Source organism: Apodemus sylvaticus, chromosome X, assembly GCF_947179515.1.
Source record: "Apodemus sylvaticus chromosome X, mApoSyl1.1, whole genome shotgun sequence".
NCBI lineage: Eukaryota > Metazoa > Chordata > Mammalia > Rodentia > Muridae > Apodemus > Apodemus sylvaticus.
In genome coordinates this window covers 102,549,506-102,569,111 of record NC_067495.1, presented here as the reverse complement: position 1 = coordinate 102,569,111, position 19,606 = coordinate 102,549,506, and the positions used below count along the sequence as shown (strand labels likewise).

Sequence of the window (19,606 nt, the reverse complement as noted above, 5' to 3'; positions counted from 1 at the left end):
CCCAGGAGCCTAGATTTCTCAGTTTAGTGAGGCTGTTAACTTTCTGACTGTTGTTGAGAGACATTTCATTTGCCTCCAAACAGCCCTGTGATGTCACTAGGGCAGGAACTGCTAAGCCTATTTTCCAGAAGAGAGACAATTGGAGTTCAGAGGATTTAACTTCTACCCTTGGGCTTGGAGACCATGACACTCACCTGCTCAGTCTACCCACACAGTCACAGCACATAAAATACAGCTCAAGAGCTATTTACCACTTTATGAACTTCTGATTCACATTTGCCCAATGAAACTGCTTTCCCTAGAAGTTTAAATGTTCATGTCCCTTTCATGCACACACTTTTAGATAAGCACACCTGGATTTTTTTCTCTTTATGAGAAATATAAAACTTCAAGGTAGAATATTCCTTGAGAAATCATTTAGTCTCATTCTTTCCTAGTGGTAGGATAGATCCACATAAACTTGTAAGAGGCCAACAGTGCACTTGCTCCATGTTAGCTACCATCTTTCTCTCCATATCAAATAAGAGAAATAAGAACTTCAGATGACTCGTCTGAGGGCACAGGATTCAGTTTGTTACTGTTGTCATCATTACAATATACTGGGCTTGAGCTAAGCAGTGGCATAAACTTAAAGTCTCATTCTCTTTGTAAACTGAAGCAGGAGCATGATGATTTTGAGAACTACCTAAGTTATATAACAAGACTGTCTTTAAAACACCTCAAGCATGCTCAAGAAAGACCAAGTCCCAGCATGGAGAGAAAAGGTGGGCACGAAGTCCATCCCTAGCCAAGAAGCAACTGGCAACTGATAGCTGCTGGCAGAAGGAGAGTCAGTTTGAAGAATACTGTCTCTGCTAAGTCCGTCACCCACACTCTAGTGGAAGGTGGCCCATCCAAGAACATATAGGCAGTGCAAAGTGGATTTGATGGGTAGTAAAAAAGAGAGAACACAAAATGGAGTGGCTAGGGAAGGAGGTGGTGGATCTGGAAAAGTAAACAGGGGCTGAATATGATCAAAACATACAAAAAAAGAGCTACAAAGACTTAGTGGCTACTGAAAGAGGAAGAAGCAGGATCCCCCACCCCTGGCAATGAGCCTTCTAATTGGTTATTCAGTACCAAGTGACCAGCTCGAAAACAATATACATATGGATAATACTACATGGACTCAGTGGGTTGCATTTATATTTTTATTCATATATAATAATTATGAGAAGAAAATCACCATGAATTTGAGAGGGACCAAGGTGGAAAGGGAAGATGTGGGAGAAGTTGGAGAAGTTGGAGACAGGAGAGTAATGATGTAATATAGTACACATATACCAAATTTAAAAAGTAAAAAGAGATACTATTATATAGCAAAATTATTTTAAAAATAAATTTTACAATAAAAAGCAATTAACTTGATTTAAGAAAGACCTGAATTCTACTGCCATCTCTGTTAAATAGCATATATTTTAGGTATCAATTGTATCCATGGGATAAGAATCATGTGGTACAGAGAAGTCTGGCCTAGGTGTCACATAATCTAGGTTGGTCTACAGCTCTGCCTCTGACTGTGATCTGGTCACATGAGGTGTCCCCTAGCTATGCCTCCATAGCAACTTACTGAATGATAAGAAGCAAAGATAGCTAATCTGTCTAACCTTTGAGTTTCCACCTGTGAACAAGGAGCCAGAGCAATGTGTTCCAAAGTAGGACATTGATTTTCAGTGATGTCTATATGAATGCCTACTAATTTTAATCTTCAAGAGGAACACATATAGCATGTCAAATATGTAACTTAATGGATATTGTTGCTTAGGTGACATTAAGGTTTTAAGATCTTAACAGTCCCAGTCAGTATAGAAACTATTAACTAAAAAAAATGTTTTGGGAATACACAAATATGAAAAAAATTATGAGGCTGGGGTATGAGTGATTGTAACTTGGGAATCACTAGATTAGGTAATAAGACCTAAGATCCCTTCACTATATATATATATATATATATATATATATATATATATATATATATATATATATATATATATACTGTATACACATTTGCTAAATTAATATAAATGTGTGTCATTCTGTGATTCCAATGTATGTCCCATAACTTGGGATTGCTTTAGTCTAATGAGACAAGGTATTTTCATAAAGTCTTCTAGATGGTTCTTCTGGTTCATTTAATTCATTAGCCTCACTTTAAAGAAGAAACTGAAACTATGGGAGATTTTTAAAATGGCACAAAATCAAGAGTTGAGGGGCTGGGTGGGCCTTCAGTGGTAGAGCACTTGCCTAGCATGCCCCACCCTGAACTGAATAAAAATGGTGACACACAAGCAAGAAGAAAAAAAAATAAAGGAGAAGCACTTCCCCTAATTCTTAGCCCAGGGGTCTTTACCTAATCAATCTCTTAAAAAGAGAAAAGAGATAGGAAAAAAAAAGATAATGATAGTGTCTAGTAGAACTCAAATGTGCCTTCCTGCCTCTGTGCAGAATGGCAACATATTTTAAAGCAAGACCAACAAGGAAATTTTCAAAAAAAAAATGAGGACAATTAAAGTGTAAACATCTTCCTCTCTCCATTGTTTTCTCTAACATCCTTCTATGCCCTAAATATGCTGCCTTATAGTTCATTCATTTATGCCACGCCCTGCCTGAACTCAACCTGGAGCAGTGTTTGACCAACCAGAAAGCTTCCAGAGTAACTCAAGGTATTCAAATGGGATAGGTGTAAATTTAACTTATCAAAAGAATTTATTACACCGACAGGCGATACTCCATCTATTTACTTATTAATGGGTAGCATGAGATCCTGTTGCATCTTACCTGGAACCCAGCCCACTGCCATCAAGACAACCCTTTACAACCTATGCCTCTGACCAGTTCCTCTACTCCAAGAAGAAACAGTTCAGCCGGCTTTGTGATGTTTGGTGATGTCACAGTGAAATGCAACACCAATCTTGCCACACAACGTTCTAGAGGAGCTAAGTGAAAGGACCTCGATTATGCAGAGATGCGGCTTCAAGAGGACTAGGCAAGGACTAGGTCATAAAAGGGTGCAACTGAGACCAGGCCTGGTGGCACATGCTTGGAATCAAAACAATCACAAGCACACAGCCAGGCTGACTTACAGGGGAGACTTTGCCTTAATAAACAACAAATAACTAAAATTTGGGGGAAAATTAAATAGAAAGACACAATTGTAAATGTCTCCTAGTGGGGCCTGAATCAAGGGGGGAGTGGAAGGTAAGTAAACAATGAGGTCTCAGGCATGGAACATATCCATCATCCCTTCTCTCCAGTTCCTTCCACTGCAGTCTAATCAATAGTTCCCTCACAGACAATAGACACTAAAGGGATGAGAAAGGAGACCGGGAGTTCAGGCTATTGTCTGAGGAGAAGAGTCACAAGTGTTAGATAGCCAGACACATAGATGAACAGGCTTCCTGCTTGGGCAGCACCACTGTGTTATCATCATCCGTGGGAAGAAGACAAGAAAAGAATGGTTTTCAAACTGCTTATCTAATAATCACTCTAAAAGGACTACAAGTTGTTTTCACTTTCCATAAAAGAGTAATACTTAAAAGTCAAAGCTAAGTAAAAAAAATTAAAGCTGAATAATGAATATATATATATATATATATATATATATATATATATATATATATATATATATATATATTCATTATATATATATAGTCAATTTGGAGATCAGAGCAACTGAGGCCAAGGAAAAGCCTCATGTATTCAACAGGCCACATCCGTGACAGGGATGAGAGAAATCCTACTTTAAGAAAATCCATGCCAATGTTTCCTAAAGTACTACTTGTTAAAATTATACCCATTGCTGCCTGTGCCCATGCTCATGACCAAAAGCTCTGCTTACTCTCAATATCTCCTCTTTCTGCCCTCTTTGTTGGTGGCTGGTGGATAGAGTCATAAGAGCCTATTAGTGATTACATCCTCGTTGAGATCACTTAGTTCATGTCACAGAGGTTGAGGAGCTGTCAGGGGCTGACTGAGCACTGGAAATATGAGAACAGTCTGGGTGGGGTCTATAAGTATGGGTAGGCTTTAGAAGGCTAGAGGAGACCATGGTATTTATTACTGAGGATCTGGCATAGCCTGTGGAAACAAAATGCTGGCCTAGCCAACCCAAATACATCTGTTGGCCAAACCAGGCCCTGAAGCCTCCAGTTTGCAAACTCTGATTCATTCTCATCTATTGCAGACAGCACTTGAGGCCCTAAGAGAGGAAGTGATTTTTCCCAAGTTCACACAGTCAATTTACAGTCAGACCTGGAATCCAAGCCTCAGGATTCCCATGGAATGCATTAAGAGAGCACACTCAGTCCTACCCAAGACAAGGAGGATGATTTACCATCCCCTATGGGACCATTTCATTGTGTATGCCAGTCTCCCTTTCTACCTTGCGCCAGTCGCTGCCTGCAGTTCCCTGGGCTGGTGCTTCCTATGCTGAACAGTTGGGCTACATGATGCACTTTGTGGTCTCCAGCTGCACTGTAGGCTCCTGGTCTCTGCACAGCAGCCTTCCTCTGCCTCTGATGCCAAGTTTCTAGTCACACGAGGCTGTGCAGCTGGTAGCCAGTTGTTGCCTCAATTTTGAACCACTGCTCTCAAACTAGAGGCTTGATATATAAGCAAGAGGGCGTGAAAGGATCCCATCTGCTTTCTATTTAAGTCAGAGTTGGATTTACTAAACGCCTTTTACTTCCAGAACTGCTTTCCAGGTTCCTTTGGGAGATATGGAAGTCTGGGACTTCACAGCTAAACCACACATTCTTTCCTTTTCTTCTCTTCCAGCTCCTTGCTTTTGCTCCTAAAGCAGCAAGACATGGGTTGGAAAGTGGCAAAGGGCTTCAGGCCCAGGAATGTCTCAGGTCTGTGCTATGGAGGCTATGGCTATACACAATAGAAATAGAAGACCACAAAAAGGCTCTCTGCTATTTGCTTGAGATGTCCACCATTTGAGTGACTATTTTGGATAAAATCATGCTTAGGTATACTTCTTCAACAGAAATGAAATGAAGCCTCGAATAGATCAGCATTAGTACAAAGAGGTGGGTGATTTGTAAGGTTCTTCTCTGACAGCAACAGTCGCACTTTGGTCAATTTATTGGGTGGCTCTGTTGCATGTATTGCAGAGCATTTGACATCTCTAGCCAGCACCCACCAAATGTCACTAAGGACTCCGAGTTCAGAGAAATCAAATCAATGCCCTCTCCATATTAAATCCTCCTGAAATGATGAAGCAACCCCCCCTTCCAGGTTACAGAAACATTCAAAATAATGGACAGAACAGGTTTAAAAATGTAAGAAGCCAAAAAATATGAAGACACTCAATTCTGGGGAAGGAGTTATCCAAATTGGAGACATAGTGTGGATATGAGGATGGTGAAGGATTTCTTCTTTTATATGGGTTGTAGAAAACAGTTGTCTAACAAAGCCATGCTAAGCAGTGTCAGTATGCATTTTGTTCATGCGTAAGTGTTGTCTCTAGTTTTAGCAATAACAAGGAAGACAGAAAAGGGAAGCATCTGTGGACAGAGAGATACCAGATTTCCCAAAACTTCCTGGTTAGTCTGCTTGTACCAGGTACATTTTCAGAGATTATCCCCTGAGGGATGAAGTGAAGCGGTCCATACTTTTAGACACAGGACATTTCTGCAAAGAAGACCAAAGGAACAGTATGCCCACAGGGTCAGAGGGCTTATGGAAAGAGCAGTTTCCATGCACCAAAGGGACTTCCCTAGAGAGGCTATTGAGACACAGTATCTGGCACTGGATCCTGGGAAATACTGCGCCTCACAGTCAATTGCTTTTTAATGCAATGATTTTGAAGAGAGGAAGATAGACATGGGGCAAAAGCTGGCCACTAGCCTGGTCAGAGCAGCTATCGGCCTCAGAGGCTTTTGGAGGGAGGATTAAGAATTCCAGGCATGGACATGAGAAGGGGAAACTAAAAAATTCTCTAGGTTTTATTTTATTTTTACCAATCTATTTATGTGTATGCATGCATATCTGTGGTGCATGTGCAAGTGCAGCTGCCCAAGGACGCATAAAAGGGGTGTTGGATCCATTGGACTTTGAGTTACAGGCAATTGTGAGCCATCTAGCATGGTTGATGGGAATCAAACTCAAGTCTTGTGCAATCATAGCATGCTTTCTTAACGGTTGAGCCATCTCTCAAGCCCATACTCTTGTTTTTATTAACACAAATAATACACATCCCAGTACTTGCAGAGGCAGAATGTTAAGTTCAAGGCCAGCCTGCATTCTATAGAAAGACCCTGTATCAAAAACCAAACCACAACAAAACAACCTTCCCCAGAGTTTACAGAGCTTACACTAATCTTTATTGCTATCATACAGAAACCCTTCCATCCCACTCCTAAGGTAAATCCAGTGTCCTAGACTATAATTAGTGCAGGAGTCTAATAGTACGCCAATGAGTTTTCTTACCTGAGAGGTCCAGCTACATCTTCCCCGAGCGTCTCTTGCATGCATCATTTTTAGACACTGACTGACTGCCTTTTCCTCCAAACCCTCAGTTTTGGGGTGCGAGCCATGCTGTGTTTGAGCAGAAATGAGTGGATCTGAGAGCTGAATGCTACATGCTATATTGCCACATCAACCTATGAGTTGAATTAAACCACTCAGTGGTCAGACTAACAACACTTTACTCCCATATACCACACAATGTCCTAGAAACAGCAGTCTCTATTATATATACATGAGTGGGAGTGAGGAGGCTTGGAAGGGCATTTCCTGTATCAAAGGCTGGCCTTGAACTTGTTAGAAACCCATGAGTGACCTTGGTTTTCTAATCCTCCTTCTTCCGCCTCTGAGTTTTAGTAGTAAAGGCATGCACTACCATGCCTGGCTCATGTGGTGCTAGGGACTAAACCCAGGGCTTCATGAAAGCATTATACCAACTGAGCTTTATCTCCAGCCTAGCTGTCTCGGCATCCCCAAAATATCCCCTCTCCCCAGCATTCACTAGATGAACTTACAGTGTGTTCTATAGAAGTTTGAATTCATGGAAATACTCAAGCAAAGAAGGTGCAGGAATGAAACCTAAATTATATTTTGAAAACTACTATCTCAACCCTGGATGCCTGCAAACTCTTAGCTGAGTTCTCAAGTTCTTCATGGGAATGAGAAGTTGCAGAGAAAAGGATCTGGATTCCCCCTCCAGTCATTAGGGTTCTGGTAGGGAGAACAACTGGGGGCCCAAGACCAGGAAATCCCTAGACTCTGTCTTCACTGAGTTATATAGTTATATTAAGTATATCTTGTTGGGATGCTTTCTCTAGTCCCTCCAATATAGCTGGGACATGGGTGAGATAATTTTGCAAAATAAATCTTATGAATGGTGATGTTAATTTTAATAGCTCATATTCACTGAAAGTTTGCACTAGAAGGCTTCCTTGTGTTCCACAAGAAAACATCTCATTCGATCTTTTCACTAAAGCTGTCAAAAAGGTGAATAGCTGTGTTTTACAGGAGGGAAAATTGAATCTCTAAAAAGTCAAGTGACTTGTCTAGGGTAGTCAAGCCAGCAACTAGGAGGCAGAATCGACATCTATCCCGAGGTTTCTACTGGGACTCTGAACTGATCCCAAAGAAAAGCCCGTGCATGCATGATATGAAAGAAGTGGGCAGGGAAAGAAGGGGAGGAGAGGAAATCCAGTTATCTAGAAGAAGAACCTAAAAAAGCGGGCTGTGATGGGGATCTGGCAAGGGTAGGAAAGCTAAAACGGGATGGGAAAACAAGACAATGAAGTGTGTTTTTCACCATCCTTCTCCTCCAGGAGCCCTGCTCTTCCTCAGCATGGGCATGGCACCAGTTTCAAGCATTTTTCATTTGATCTATCAGCTCAGGAGAAAGGACCTCATTCGATTTGGCAAGGAAAGAAGCAATTCATCAAGCAATTGTCAATAGATTATCTTTTTAAGTTCATCTAAGAGAAGTCCTGAGATCAAGGCACACTCACTCTAATTGCCTAAAGCTGTCTCTTCCTGAGAAAAGTTCACTGCTAGTCATAATTCTCCCCCAGCTTTTAAGTGGTTAGAGTTCAATCAAGAGATGACTCTGTAGATGCCAGAATCAGAGGATGCAAAGTGGGGAATTTGCACTCTTGAGCTCAGATTTGCTTGGCCTGGTCTGCAGAAAGTAGAGGACATCTTGAATTGAGTACTGAGCATAAGACATCTCAAAAGATGCTAAAGCCTCTCTCAAATCAGCCACCACTTGAAAAATTGAGCAGGACTTCAAGTGTATGAACAACATGTTGAAAAGACTCCTAAGAAATCAAATTTTAAAGAGAAGAGATCATGTGATTATCTTAGTGAAAAATAACCTGTGGGGAAAAGCAATTATTTCTTAGTTGACATAAACATGGCCAGATTATTTTGGGTGATGGAAATTGGTTGTTATTTTTTTCTCATAGTCCTGCTGCTGCTGCTGCTCCTGTTTGCATGGGATAAAAAATGGGAGCACTTTATGTTTTTTCAAGTGTTTTCATATGCCTTATACATTTCCCATGAGTACTTTCATCCTACTGTATTTTAAAGAGAGGCATGGAGTGGTACCCATATTGTCTACTCTAACCCATTTTAAGCAAAACTGTTTAACTCTGAATCCAGGGGAGCACTGACAGAGTCTCCCTATGGGTGATGTTTTCTGATAAGGAAATATTCACAATCTCATGTAGAGAAATTCAGTACCTACAAAGAGTCAGTGGGAGTGGAAGCTTAGGTGGTCAAGAAGTAGCTCCTCTGAGCTCATGGCTTTTTCCCCTTCCACTTCTGTTTCTAGGCTCCGCTCCCTTATCTTTCTTCCACTTCACCAGCCTCCCCTTTTTGGCAAAGCCCAGCTCGGGTGCAGCTGGCTATTCTAAACCACTGGTGTTGGTCTCTTCATTATTTTGGGCCATGAGTCATTCTGAGAACTCATTAACTGTGCACCTTTTCCTTCAAGGGATATATGGTGGCATGAATGGTTTATGTGTTTGTATACACGTGTGCACACAACTTTATGTAATACAGTTTTTGCTGTTGGGATAATTTTCAAAAGGAATTACTCTCAAGGCCAAATGAAAATCTGATGATAGTGGAATCATCCTTTCACATAGATGCTCACCTATCCTATGCTGGCAACTTCTCCTGAACCTTTTGTCCATCCCTTCCATCCTTCATCTTCTAATTTCATGCTTCTAGCCCTCAATTACATGGATTTCATTACTGCCATGGCCCTTCTCCACCAATCTGGGAATCTCAAACTGTCAGACTCAATCAGGAACAATGTGCCAATTCCCTTGCCGGACAGATCCCAGTAATTAAATTTGGCAAAGCTCTTCAGATCCATTACAATTTACATGTGAACTGGGATCTTCTGAAAATAAGGTGATATTTGTAGAATGTCCTTTAAGAGCTCCTGATTATTTCGCCTATGAGAAGGCCTGTGGCTGTTCTGGAATACCTCACACACATGATGCTGACTCTACAAAATTGAGATAACCAATACACATAGTCATGTGACTATCTTCAATAAACAGCTAACTAAAAACTCTGTGTCTCAAATTTTGTCATTGTTCTCAGTAGTTCCTTCATACTTCACTGTTCCTTCATACTCTTATGCCAACAGTTAGTTTCCAGTGAGAACTACTAAAGGGGAATAATTAATTAGAGGATGCTTACAGATATTGGCTCCATTTCCTTATTGTGGAAGAAAGACCACTGAATTGAAAGCTTGTCCATGGACTTCTCGGTGGTGGTATAGAGGCAGAGAAGAGTAACATTAGATCCAACAGTCACATTCACGAAACTGTCCGGGATGGTCACTTGCACCATATTGACCTGACCTGAAATTACAATCATCAGATAATTAGTAGTACATACTCATGTTCTGATGACATTTTCATCACAAATTCAAAACATCTTGTTTAGAGATCCTGTGGTGGGTAGAGAGTAGAGTGAAACATGCAGAAGACCTGAGTAGACAACAGACATGGGAAAGAGGGTTTCTATCAACAAGTTATTGGCATGAAGATGATCAAACCACAGGCAATGGTGAGGTAATAGCACTGGACTGGCAATTCCTATAAAAATCATGTAGTACACAGTTTCTAACAGTCTTACCCAGGGACACTAAAAGGTCTGGATATGGAGAACAACTGACCCAGATTTCCCATGATCAAGAGTGTTCCTTGAATACAGAGCATTTATTTAAAGAACTGGAGAAGTCAGAGTCAAGGCCAAAACTAGGAAAATTCTAAGCAAACCGAGATAAGCTGGTTGTTCTATACCTAGACCCCTGTGTGTGTGGGGGGGGGAGGGGCAGAGTAGTGGTGGACTTACTGAAAGATCTAAATTATAGCCACAGTAGTACAAAGATGCCAGGTTTCTTATAGACTTTCATACTTATGAGAATTTAGTGGTGAGCCCAAATCTGCATAACAGGTAATAATGCCATCGATCCAGTGACCAGAGGAATATGTGTTGTGTATTTTTTCTAAGTTTTTTCTGTTTTAACTTTTAACAGAGTATATGTCGTTAGAGGTATTTCACATGAAGAAATTTTTTTTTGTGGGACCTTAGTACCTGTTTGTGGTGTTGAAGAGGAAAACAACTTGTGCAGGCTGAGTAGACATTGTACCTCTGAGCCACAAACTCCTCCCCTCATTACTAGCTCACAATTCGGTTACTTTGTATGATTTCACTTATTTTACATTTTGGTTTTATGGCTCAATGTTCCATAGGTTCTTGGGGAGAAATGGGTACTATGCTGCTGTTGGGCTGTGTACTCTATACAGGAAGATATGATATAAAGCACCATGATACATCTAACATACACAAGACTCTGGGATCAATAACCAGCACTGGTAAATAAAAGATAAATCAAACCACTGTCAATACTGGTGTAAATATTTTATTAGGTACAGTGGTTTGTGTAAATTTCACTTCCATTTAGGTCCACTTGCTTTCTCCACATTTAAATGTCACTGTCTCAGTCCAAGATAATGGTATAATATCATTTTGTTCAGTCATCACATGCACAGAACTCATGAGTTAAAGCAGTTACCTGTATGTACACTCGTATTTTTGCCCTTCCTTTCCCCCCCCTTTATTCTTCCTAATTCTTAAAGGTCCTTCCTTTCATCATCTTCTGTATTTCAGAAGTAATTCCTTTAGCTGTTTTTCAAGGGTATGCCTGCTAAGTAAATATATTCCACCCCCTTTGAGTGAGAATCTCATTATTTTCCCTTAATTCTTGAGAGAGAGCTTCACTAGATACAGATTCTATTTTCTGTCATCTCTGCTGTACTATTGAGTATATCAGCATGTTTCTTCTTTTTATTATTGTATTTGGTTAGTTCTGTAATTTACATTTCGGGTTCTTGGGAAGACAAATAATCTAATTTTACTTAAAAATATTTCAAAGTAGAGAAAAGGAAATCGAGGATGAAGTTATACATTCAAACAGTCTTCAGGACTGGAAATATGGCTCATGGGTAGAGTACTTGCCTTGCCATGAACAAAGCTCTGATTTTGATCACCAGCAATGCAGAAAGCCTTCAGAGAAGTAGATGACTGTAATGTCTGATTTTTATTTGATGCCTTTGTTTCTTAATTTAAAATTAACTGAAAAATATTTGTACATGTGGTATGCATATGTGGTTTGCTTTGTATTCTAATATATTATTGAATACTTATATTATTAATTGATACACCCATCATTTAATGCATTTATCATATTTAGGTAATGAGGACCTTTAGATGTGGAAGCCACAGAGCTTGGGTCTGTGTCAGTACCTCTGCATACATAGCAGAGGTATGTATTTAGCTTGGAGTTTCTGTTAGACTCCCAACAGTGCATGCGTATATGTGGAGGAGGGATGTCTCTGACTCTTTGGAATGCTTGTAGGACTTTTTCCCTCCTACTGGGTTGCCTCATCCAGCCTTGATATTAGGGTTTGTATCTGGTCTTATTGCATCTTGTTATGACATATTTGGTTGCTATCCCTTCGAGGCCTGCTCTTTTCTAAAGGGAAATGGAGGAGCAGTGAATCTTGGAGAAATGATAGGTGGCAGGGGTGTGAGGGGAAGGGGAGGGGGAGGAAGGAGAGTCTGTGGTTGAGATGTATTGTGTGAGAGAAGAATAAATTTAAAAGAAACACATTCTCTTAGCCATTTTCAAATACACAGTATGCAATTACAACTAGTAAAAAGTGGTGGGCTGTAGGTTTGAAGGAGAATATGGAAGGGTTTGGAGGGAGAACAGGAAAGGGAGAAATGTAATAAAATTATAATTGCAAAACATTTTTCACAAAGAAATACATAATGTATTAACTAACTATGGTCACTTTATTATGCAGTAGGTCTTAAAAATACTCCTCCTATCTAATTGGAACTTTGAATCTGTCCAACATCAATTTGTGCTAAATACTGGAAAGACAATGCTGAACAAGAAGTTACAATCTCTCCCTGCCATTTCTATCACAGATTAGTGTGGTAGTGGATGAAACTCAATACACAGGGAATACAAATCTGATTCAAACATTCCCTGATTTTTTTTAATACTGAAAGACACATATATCTATAATAATCTGAGATCTGTAAAGACTCAAAAATTACATATTGGGATTCACACAGTATTTTCAAACTATAAAGTGAGACATTTTTAAGGATACTACACATTTTCTCACAATAGTAAAGCAAAACTGCCAGGCCATTTTTTATTGCCCAGATTGCCAATATTCAGAATTATAACCAATTCTCAAAATTGGAGGAAAAGATAGCTTTCAGGCATTAGCCACCCTTAATACAGTGACAACAAACATCGCAGCATCAAACTATGGAACTTGATACTAGTTTTGAATTTTTCAAATAAACTTCATTATATACACCTTAGCCCATGCCTAGCCCAGTGTCTTTCTGCCTGCTGCCTGCGGATCAAGATGTAAAGCTCTCAGTTAGTGCCCCAGCGCCATGACGGCTGCTTGCTGCCATGGTGATAATAGACTAGCCCTCCGAAACTGCGCTGGGACAATTTGAGCTCATTCAGGTTGGCTTGCCTCATTCCAAACTCTATCAAGGAACACCATTTACACACTGGTTTTAAGCCTTAACCTTTTGGATATATTGAATGTTTGGTTGTTCCAGACATCCCTGGTAATTAAATGAATCGTAGGCAGTTGTATGGTTTCTCTGCTCTAAAGAAATCAATGAAAACAGCAGGATGCCTGCCTGTATGCAACACAGAAAATGATTTAGTAGATGTGGACTTGACAGGTCATGAAAATGCTGAATTTGTAAAGAATTAAATGAGAAAAGAGATTATAATAGTAAAGATGAGTTAGTTTTCCCAGATAATATAAAACTCATTCACATAACAGGCACAACACAATCCATGTGCCTGAGACAGAAACACCTTTATCTTCCTTTTTCCTTTAAGTGGAGTTGAATCTCTTTTTTTAAGATAAGAAAAGCATGGAGTATTACAGGTACAAACAACAGTATCAAGCAGAGACTGTGTCCTATTCGTTCACACCCGAAGATTACTCTCTGCTGGAAAATTTAAGGAGTTATGATTGGTAATGAGGTCATGGAAAGAAACTCTGCTCAGACCAAGGAGCACTTAAAAGTATATACATCATCACATACTGAAGTGTGTGAACTCCCAAATGAAAAATCAAGAGCTAATGTATAGCCTTTTTTTTGTAAAAACTAGCTCTTTAAGGGTGAGAAGAGATATGTACAGAAGTTAAAAGGCATAGGTCCCAGGAAACTACAGAGAGACAAGTCAATGTGTTAATGATCTCATCACAGAAACTGCTTTTCAATGACACTAATATAAATGGAAAAGAATATTTAGGGATATTACAAAGAAATCTGATGACAAAAATATCTAGAAAAATAAATCACAAAGAAGCAAGAATTTAATAAAAAAGAAAGAAAGAAAGAAAAGAAAAGGTACCTATACTGACAATTCTGATGAGCATTCAGAAATAGTATTTTTCTTATATTTGAATAGGGAACCATATATATCCTTCTTGAGTGCTGGAGTGATGCTCAGTCAGTGGTTTAGTACATTTGTCACTCCTGAAGAGGATGCTAGCATGCTTTCAAGCAACCATATGCTGACTCACAAAACCATTCCTTCAATTCCAAAGGATTTGATGCCCTCTTCTGACCTCTGTAGGCACTAGGCACATACATGGTCCACATATTCATGTAGGTAAAAACGTTCATGCACATTATATTAAATAAACAAACAAATGTAAACACTTAAAACTACTTCCTGAAATTTAACATTTCAGTGTTTTGTGAAACACTAAACATCAATATTTTGTCCATGTTTAAAATCATTATACTAATTTATAGAACATAACACTTAGTTTAGAGGAAGTGTGCACATGTTGCTTATTCTATAACATCAAAGCATACTGAGAAACATATAATTAAGGATAGCATGTATGGTGGTTTGACTATGCTTGGTGCAGGGAGTGGCACTATTTGGAGGTGTAGTCTTGGTAGAGGAAGTGTGTCTTTGTGGTTGTGGGCTTTAAAACCCTCATGCTAGCTGCTTGGAAGCCAGGATTCTCCTAGCTGCCATGTTCTGGCCTTGATGATAATGGACTGAACTTCTGAGCCTATAAGCCAGCCCCAATTGAATGTTGTCCTTATAAGAGTTTCCTTGGTCATGGTGTCTTTTCACAGCAGAAAAACTCTAAGACAGCAAGAATCTTCAATAACCATAAAATAGGATGAATTTAGTGGAGTGACACCAGCTAAATGGAACAGATCATTCTAACAAAAGCAAGCATAATAACAGAGTCACTGAAATACAACTGCACAAATCATTTTGATATTGTGAGATAAGAACACTATATCACTGTGACACACACACACACACACACACACACACACACACACACACACACGAGACAAGGTGATTTCCTAAAAAGAAAACTCTGGTACCTTCATTAAATTTAAGGCATACTGATCTAGTAGTACTCAAGTAAACTCAACTTTCACTATAACCTTCGATGTCATCTAAACTCCTGAGATGTAGTTCTTCATCTTTGAATAGTTTCTTATGATTTTTGTAAGGGTTAAATGAATATTTTAATGTTTTGCCACTATGAAGTGTCTGACACTGTTGCTTTCCTCTACTTAAAGTAAACACACAAATAGGCTGCAAGCATGTCAATTGTTTATTTTTTACTTGAGAAAATTTATGTGGATCATTTTTACATTAAGTATACATAGTGTGATCACTGTAACATTTGGCAATAATAATTGTATCTGTAAAATATATATGAAATGGATCAATGTGCTACATGTCATAATAAAGTGAATTTGAAATTATTTTTTAAAACAAAACAATAAAAATTGTCATTTTTTACTGTTGATGTTGATAGTATCAGGCTGAAGTGGTTGCCAGATGTTCCCACTGTAAGCTACCATTGCCTCTCTTGCCAATACCATTGTCTCTGTGAAGAGATCTGTGTAGCTTCTACTAGGAAGCTGTATCGACACAAACCAGCTAAACTTTTCTAACACAAGAGATTGATGTTTCCACTAATATTAATTTTGTCTTTTTTGTGAGTAATATTGTTGTGGATTCATGGACATTTAGTCTCCAGTTTTAGTTATAATCTAAGTATTATCTATTAACTCTTTCACTTTAATTTCTCAGTAGTTTTGGGTTTTGGACATTCTTTTCAGTTCTTTAAAGAGCCCCACTCTATTTTCTGTCTTGGGCACAGAATAAACCACTTCTGTAAAGTCTTATATCTCTGAATTGGAGAATGTGACTGAAAATAAAGATCTGAATATTAAAAAAAACCACAGTGAAACCGTTATGCTACTGTATATTATTTACTCCTCTGAGTTCATTCTCTACCTCATCATTGTCCTGACAGATCCCCTCTCCTTCCTCTTCTCCCAGCCACTTCCTCCCACCTCTCCTCCTCCCACTCCTTTCTCCCCTTTACCTCAGAGAAGTGGAGGCTTCCCAGTTATTTATATTTATATTTGGAATAATTTTATAATGAAAAATAATGTTTAGAATTGAGAAAATAAAAAGAAATACCCACCCACATTAACCAAATAGTAAATAACAGGTTAAAGACTTGAGCACATTTTATGAAAATCCTAGCTTACACTTTTCCTCATTGCCTTGACTGAATTAATGAACAAGGCAAAACTGAATATATGGTTAAAATGTACATGACTGCTTCTAAAAATGAGTGCTTATGTTTAAATTAATCAGCATTCTAAAGATTTTAAATGTGCTCTATTTTGGTGATAATTATTCATTTGTTTAATGCCTACTATGTGGACAAGGTCTTTGCTTATTTGCAGGCTTACTAGACTACTACCATGCTACCGCAGAAATACTGCCCATCTGGGTCTTCATCTCTATTCACCTTGCATGTAAAGATGCTCTATTTTATAGTTACAAAATAATATAACGAAATGATGCTCCAATTTTTGTGTTTGACTTCAAAACCAACATTCAAAGATATTTACTTCTCTCAAATCCATACCTCCATTAACTGAAAACAAGAGTCACAAATCTTTCCAACAGGTGACAAATACATATCACAAGGCGCAAAAACCATACATTTTTTTTTTTGCCCAACAAAGTTTTAGCTAAAATTCATTTTTCTGAAATGGAAATTAAGACCTCAGAGAATATTTTGATTAAGATAGCATCTTCCTGATTAGCTGCACAGAAACTTGATTTTAAATATGAGTGTGAAAATCATTTCCAGATGTCTGGGTTTGGGGGTGGTGAATTATTCTTTCAACACATTTTTACCAGGGTCCATGTACCATGCTTCATATAAAAAAATTAGCCTTTTATAGAACAAATGCAAGTGGAGCATGAAATTGTACATTTATAAGGCATTATTAGTTTTCCTACAGTCATAATATCTACTGATAGACCCTAATCAGCAAAGTGTCTTCCATCTCTATGAATGACAGGTATAGATTATTTTCATCTTCCTTTTGTATGCCTTCCATATGAATGTGACTACAGCAGACCACATCACATTATACCACATTTTCATACCACCTCCTGTGCAATCTGATTTTGCTTTGGGCCAGCTAAAACATATATCCATAAATACACAGCACATGTCCAACAATTACAAAAACAAAAATGTCACACAGTTGATTTAAGAGAAAATACCCAGGTGTTATGGCTCACTCTGATTGGGTCATCTACTGAAATTACAATCAATATACCACCATCATGCTAAATCATTTTTTAAATAATAGGAAAAATGAGGTACAAGGCCCCATTTGAATATAATATACATTCTTACAAAGAAAAAAAATAATTTACCCAAATCTGAGTGGTAAGATTATATTTTTATTTATAAATTTCTGTATTGTCAAATACAGTAAATATCTGTTACATCCATCATCATCAGTAAAATTATATAAATATATATTTATTTATAATAAAAGTCAATCGTGTACTTTTTATGATCCTATGTCTAATATAGAACAGGGTAATGCTTTACAGAAAGAATTATGTTGACTAAAGGTGTGCTCCTAGAGGGTTGGTTCGTAAAACTTAGTGTTTGACCCAACTAGCTAACAACTGGAGAAATGATAAAAATATACTCATCTATTAAGTAGAAACAAAACTCTAGTATCAAGTAACTAACACATTTCCCACTTTATGGCCAGACAAGATCATAGGATAAATTTAATAGGTCTTTCTGGTGACTTTTGACTCCATATAACATCTTTGTTTAAGTTTTCAATAATAGCTATTTAAAAATTTGCTATTAAACACAGTACAGTATTTAAATTAACATTTTCCCTATTCTTAAAAATGTTAGGGAAATAAAATCAAAACATTTAATCCCACCACCCAAAAGGAACCATGATTATTACATTAACTTCATTTAATTTATTATAATTAATGTTTGTTTATCTTGACTTTTTACTTGTTTTATCCTGAGTATGTTTTTGTTCCATTAAATGTGCTTATAAAATTGCATGCTAATGATAGCCTAACATTACTCATGACTTAAAAGAGCACCCTTGTTTTATAAACAATATGATTTTAGCTACCATAAACTTAACTTACCACCAGAACAGATTCAAAATATATACATTAGTTTTAAAACTTCAGCCAAGGGACTTTCCAAATCAATTGATCTTCTCCTGAGCTTAACAAACACTGGGGTTTGGGGCTCTAAAAATGCTGTTGTTCTGCTAAACTCATCCATATTATCCACATTATGGCTAATTGATCGTGTAGTTTCTGCAGTACATACCTCAGACTTGAAACCGCACTTCCTAGGAAATCTTTACTAACTGAATAAGCACACAGTGACTCTTTCTCTAGTGTCCCCACACATATGTTCATGCATATCTTGAGGCCAGGCTTTTCTTGCTCTGGCAAAAATGAGTCAAACATGGTAAGCTTAGGGGAAACACTGAACTAAAACAGAAATCTTATCTTTAAAGTGAAAACTTTGCTTTCGGGGTAAATTTGCTTGTTTACCTTTCAAACTAAAGAAAGTGGAAAACATTTCACAAGCTCGGTAAAATAATTTGGCTGCAGAATGACCTCCCAATTATCAACATTTGCTAAACAAAGAGTTCTGAAAATAGCATGCTCATCACAATCTCTTTGAAGTCTAGGAGACAAAGATCTTTCAGATTTTAGTCTAAAAGGAAATTCGACTTCCAGTTGCCATTGGTAATTAGAAGATCCATTCCTTACCTGCAAGGCAGTTTAAGATTAGAAAGACCTTCCAAAATGCAAACACCATCATGCTGAAAGTCGCTTGGAGCAGCAGGTGCCAGTCCGAAAGCTGCCTGAACTAGACTGAGTTTCAAATTGGCTTCTTCAATCACAGCCTGGCTTATCAGCTGGGCATCACCAAGCAAATAGGCCTCCTTGAGCTTGCTTATTGGGCACTGACTTCTCTGAACAGATCTGTGTTTATTTGAAACACTCCCCCCCCCGGGTGTGTTCCCTTGATATATTTGCTACTGTGTTAATAATAAACCATGCACTTAAATCCTTCCAGCTCTTTGTACACAGATTCTCTTAGGTTGCATTGTTTAAAATCAACCATTTAAATGAAAAAAAAGTTGTACTTGGAGGGCCTCCTCCAGTTCTTCCCATAAGATGTCTTGGTCCTGCTGCTTCTAAAATGAATGGTAGATTTGTCCCATCTCCAACCTGCTGCTTCCATTTTGTTCTAGATATAACGTTAGCCTAAAGAAGCAGCTTCCTGAATGGTCTCCTGGATTTCTTTCTCCTGTGTAATAATTTGTACCAGTCTCAGGCTAATGTCCCAACTTTAATAAGACTTTTTCAGTAACAGTCTCCATAGACTGGACGGTCAGCAAGTCCAGGGCCCTTCATCTGGACTCCCAGCTTTTCATGATCTGGTCTTCATTACATCTGAACTATAGTCACAGTAAATGCTGAAAAGATTTATTGCTCGAAGTGTTTAGTCAGACAAAAACAATACTCATTTCAAATGATGTTTTATGAACTTTAATTTACAAGAAAATGATTTCACTTTCACCTTTCTTTAGTCAA

At 38.2% G+C, this 19,606-nt stretch overlaps 1 protein-coding gene across 2 annotated transcripts in view; it reads right to left on the bottom strand.

Annotated features, from left to right (window-relative positions):
- Nucleotides 1-18,827, bottom strand: part of Vsig1 (V-set and immunoglobulin domain containing 1) — a 31,566-nt gene extending 12,739 nt beyond the window's left edge. The window contains exons 1-3 of one of the 2 annotated variants that reach the window (XM_052171675.1): nt 18,776-18,827; nt 9,715-9,878; nt 6,475-6,582 (exon numbers count right to left, since the gene is read on the bottom strand). In XM_052171675.1, coding sequence (XP_052027635.1) covers nt 6,475-6,582; nt 9,715-9,878; nt 18,776-18,827 — 324 coding nt within the window. The remainder of the gene's footprint in view (nt 1-6,474; nt 6,583-9,714; nt 9,879-18,775) is intronic. The other variant, XM_052171676.1, reaches the window with a different exon arrangement.
- Between the last annotated feature and the right edge of the window lie 779 nt (nt 18,828-19,606).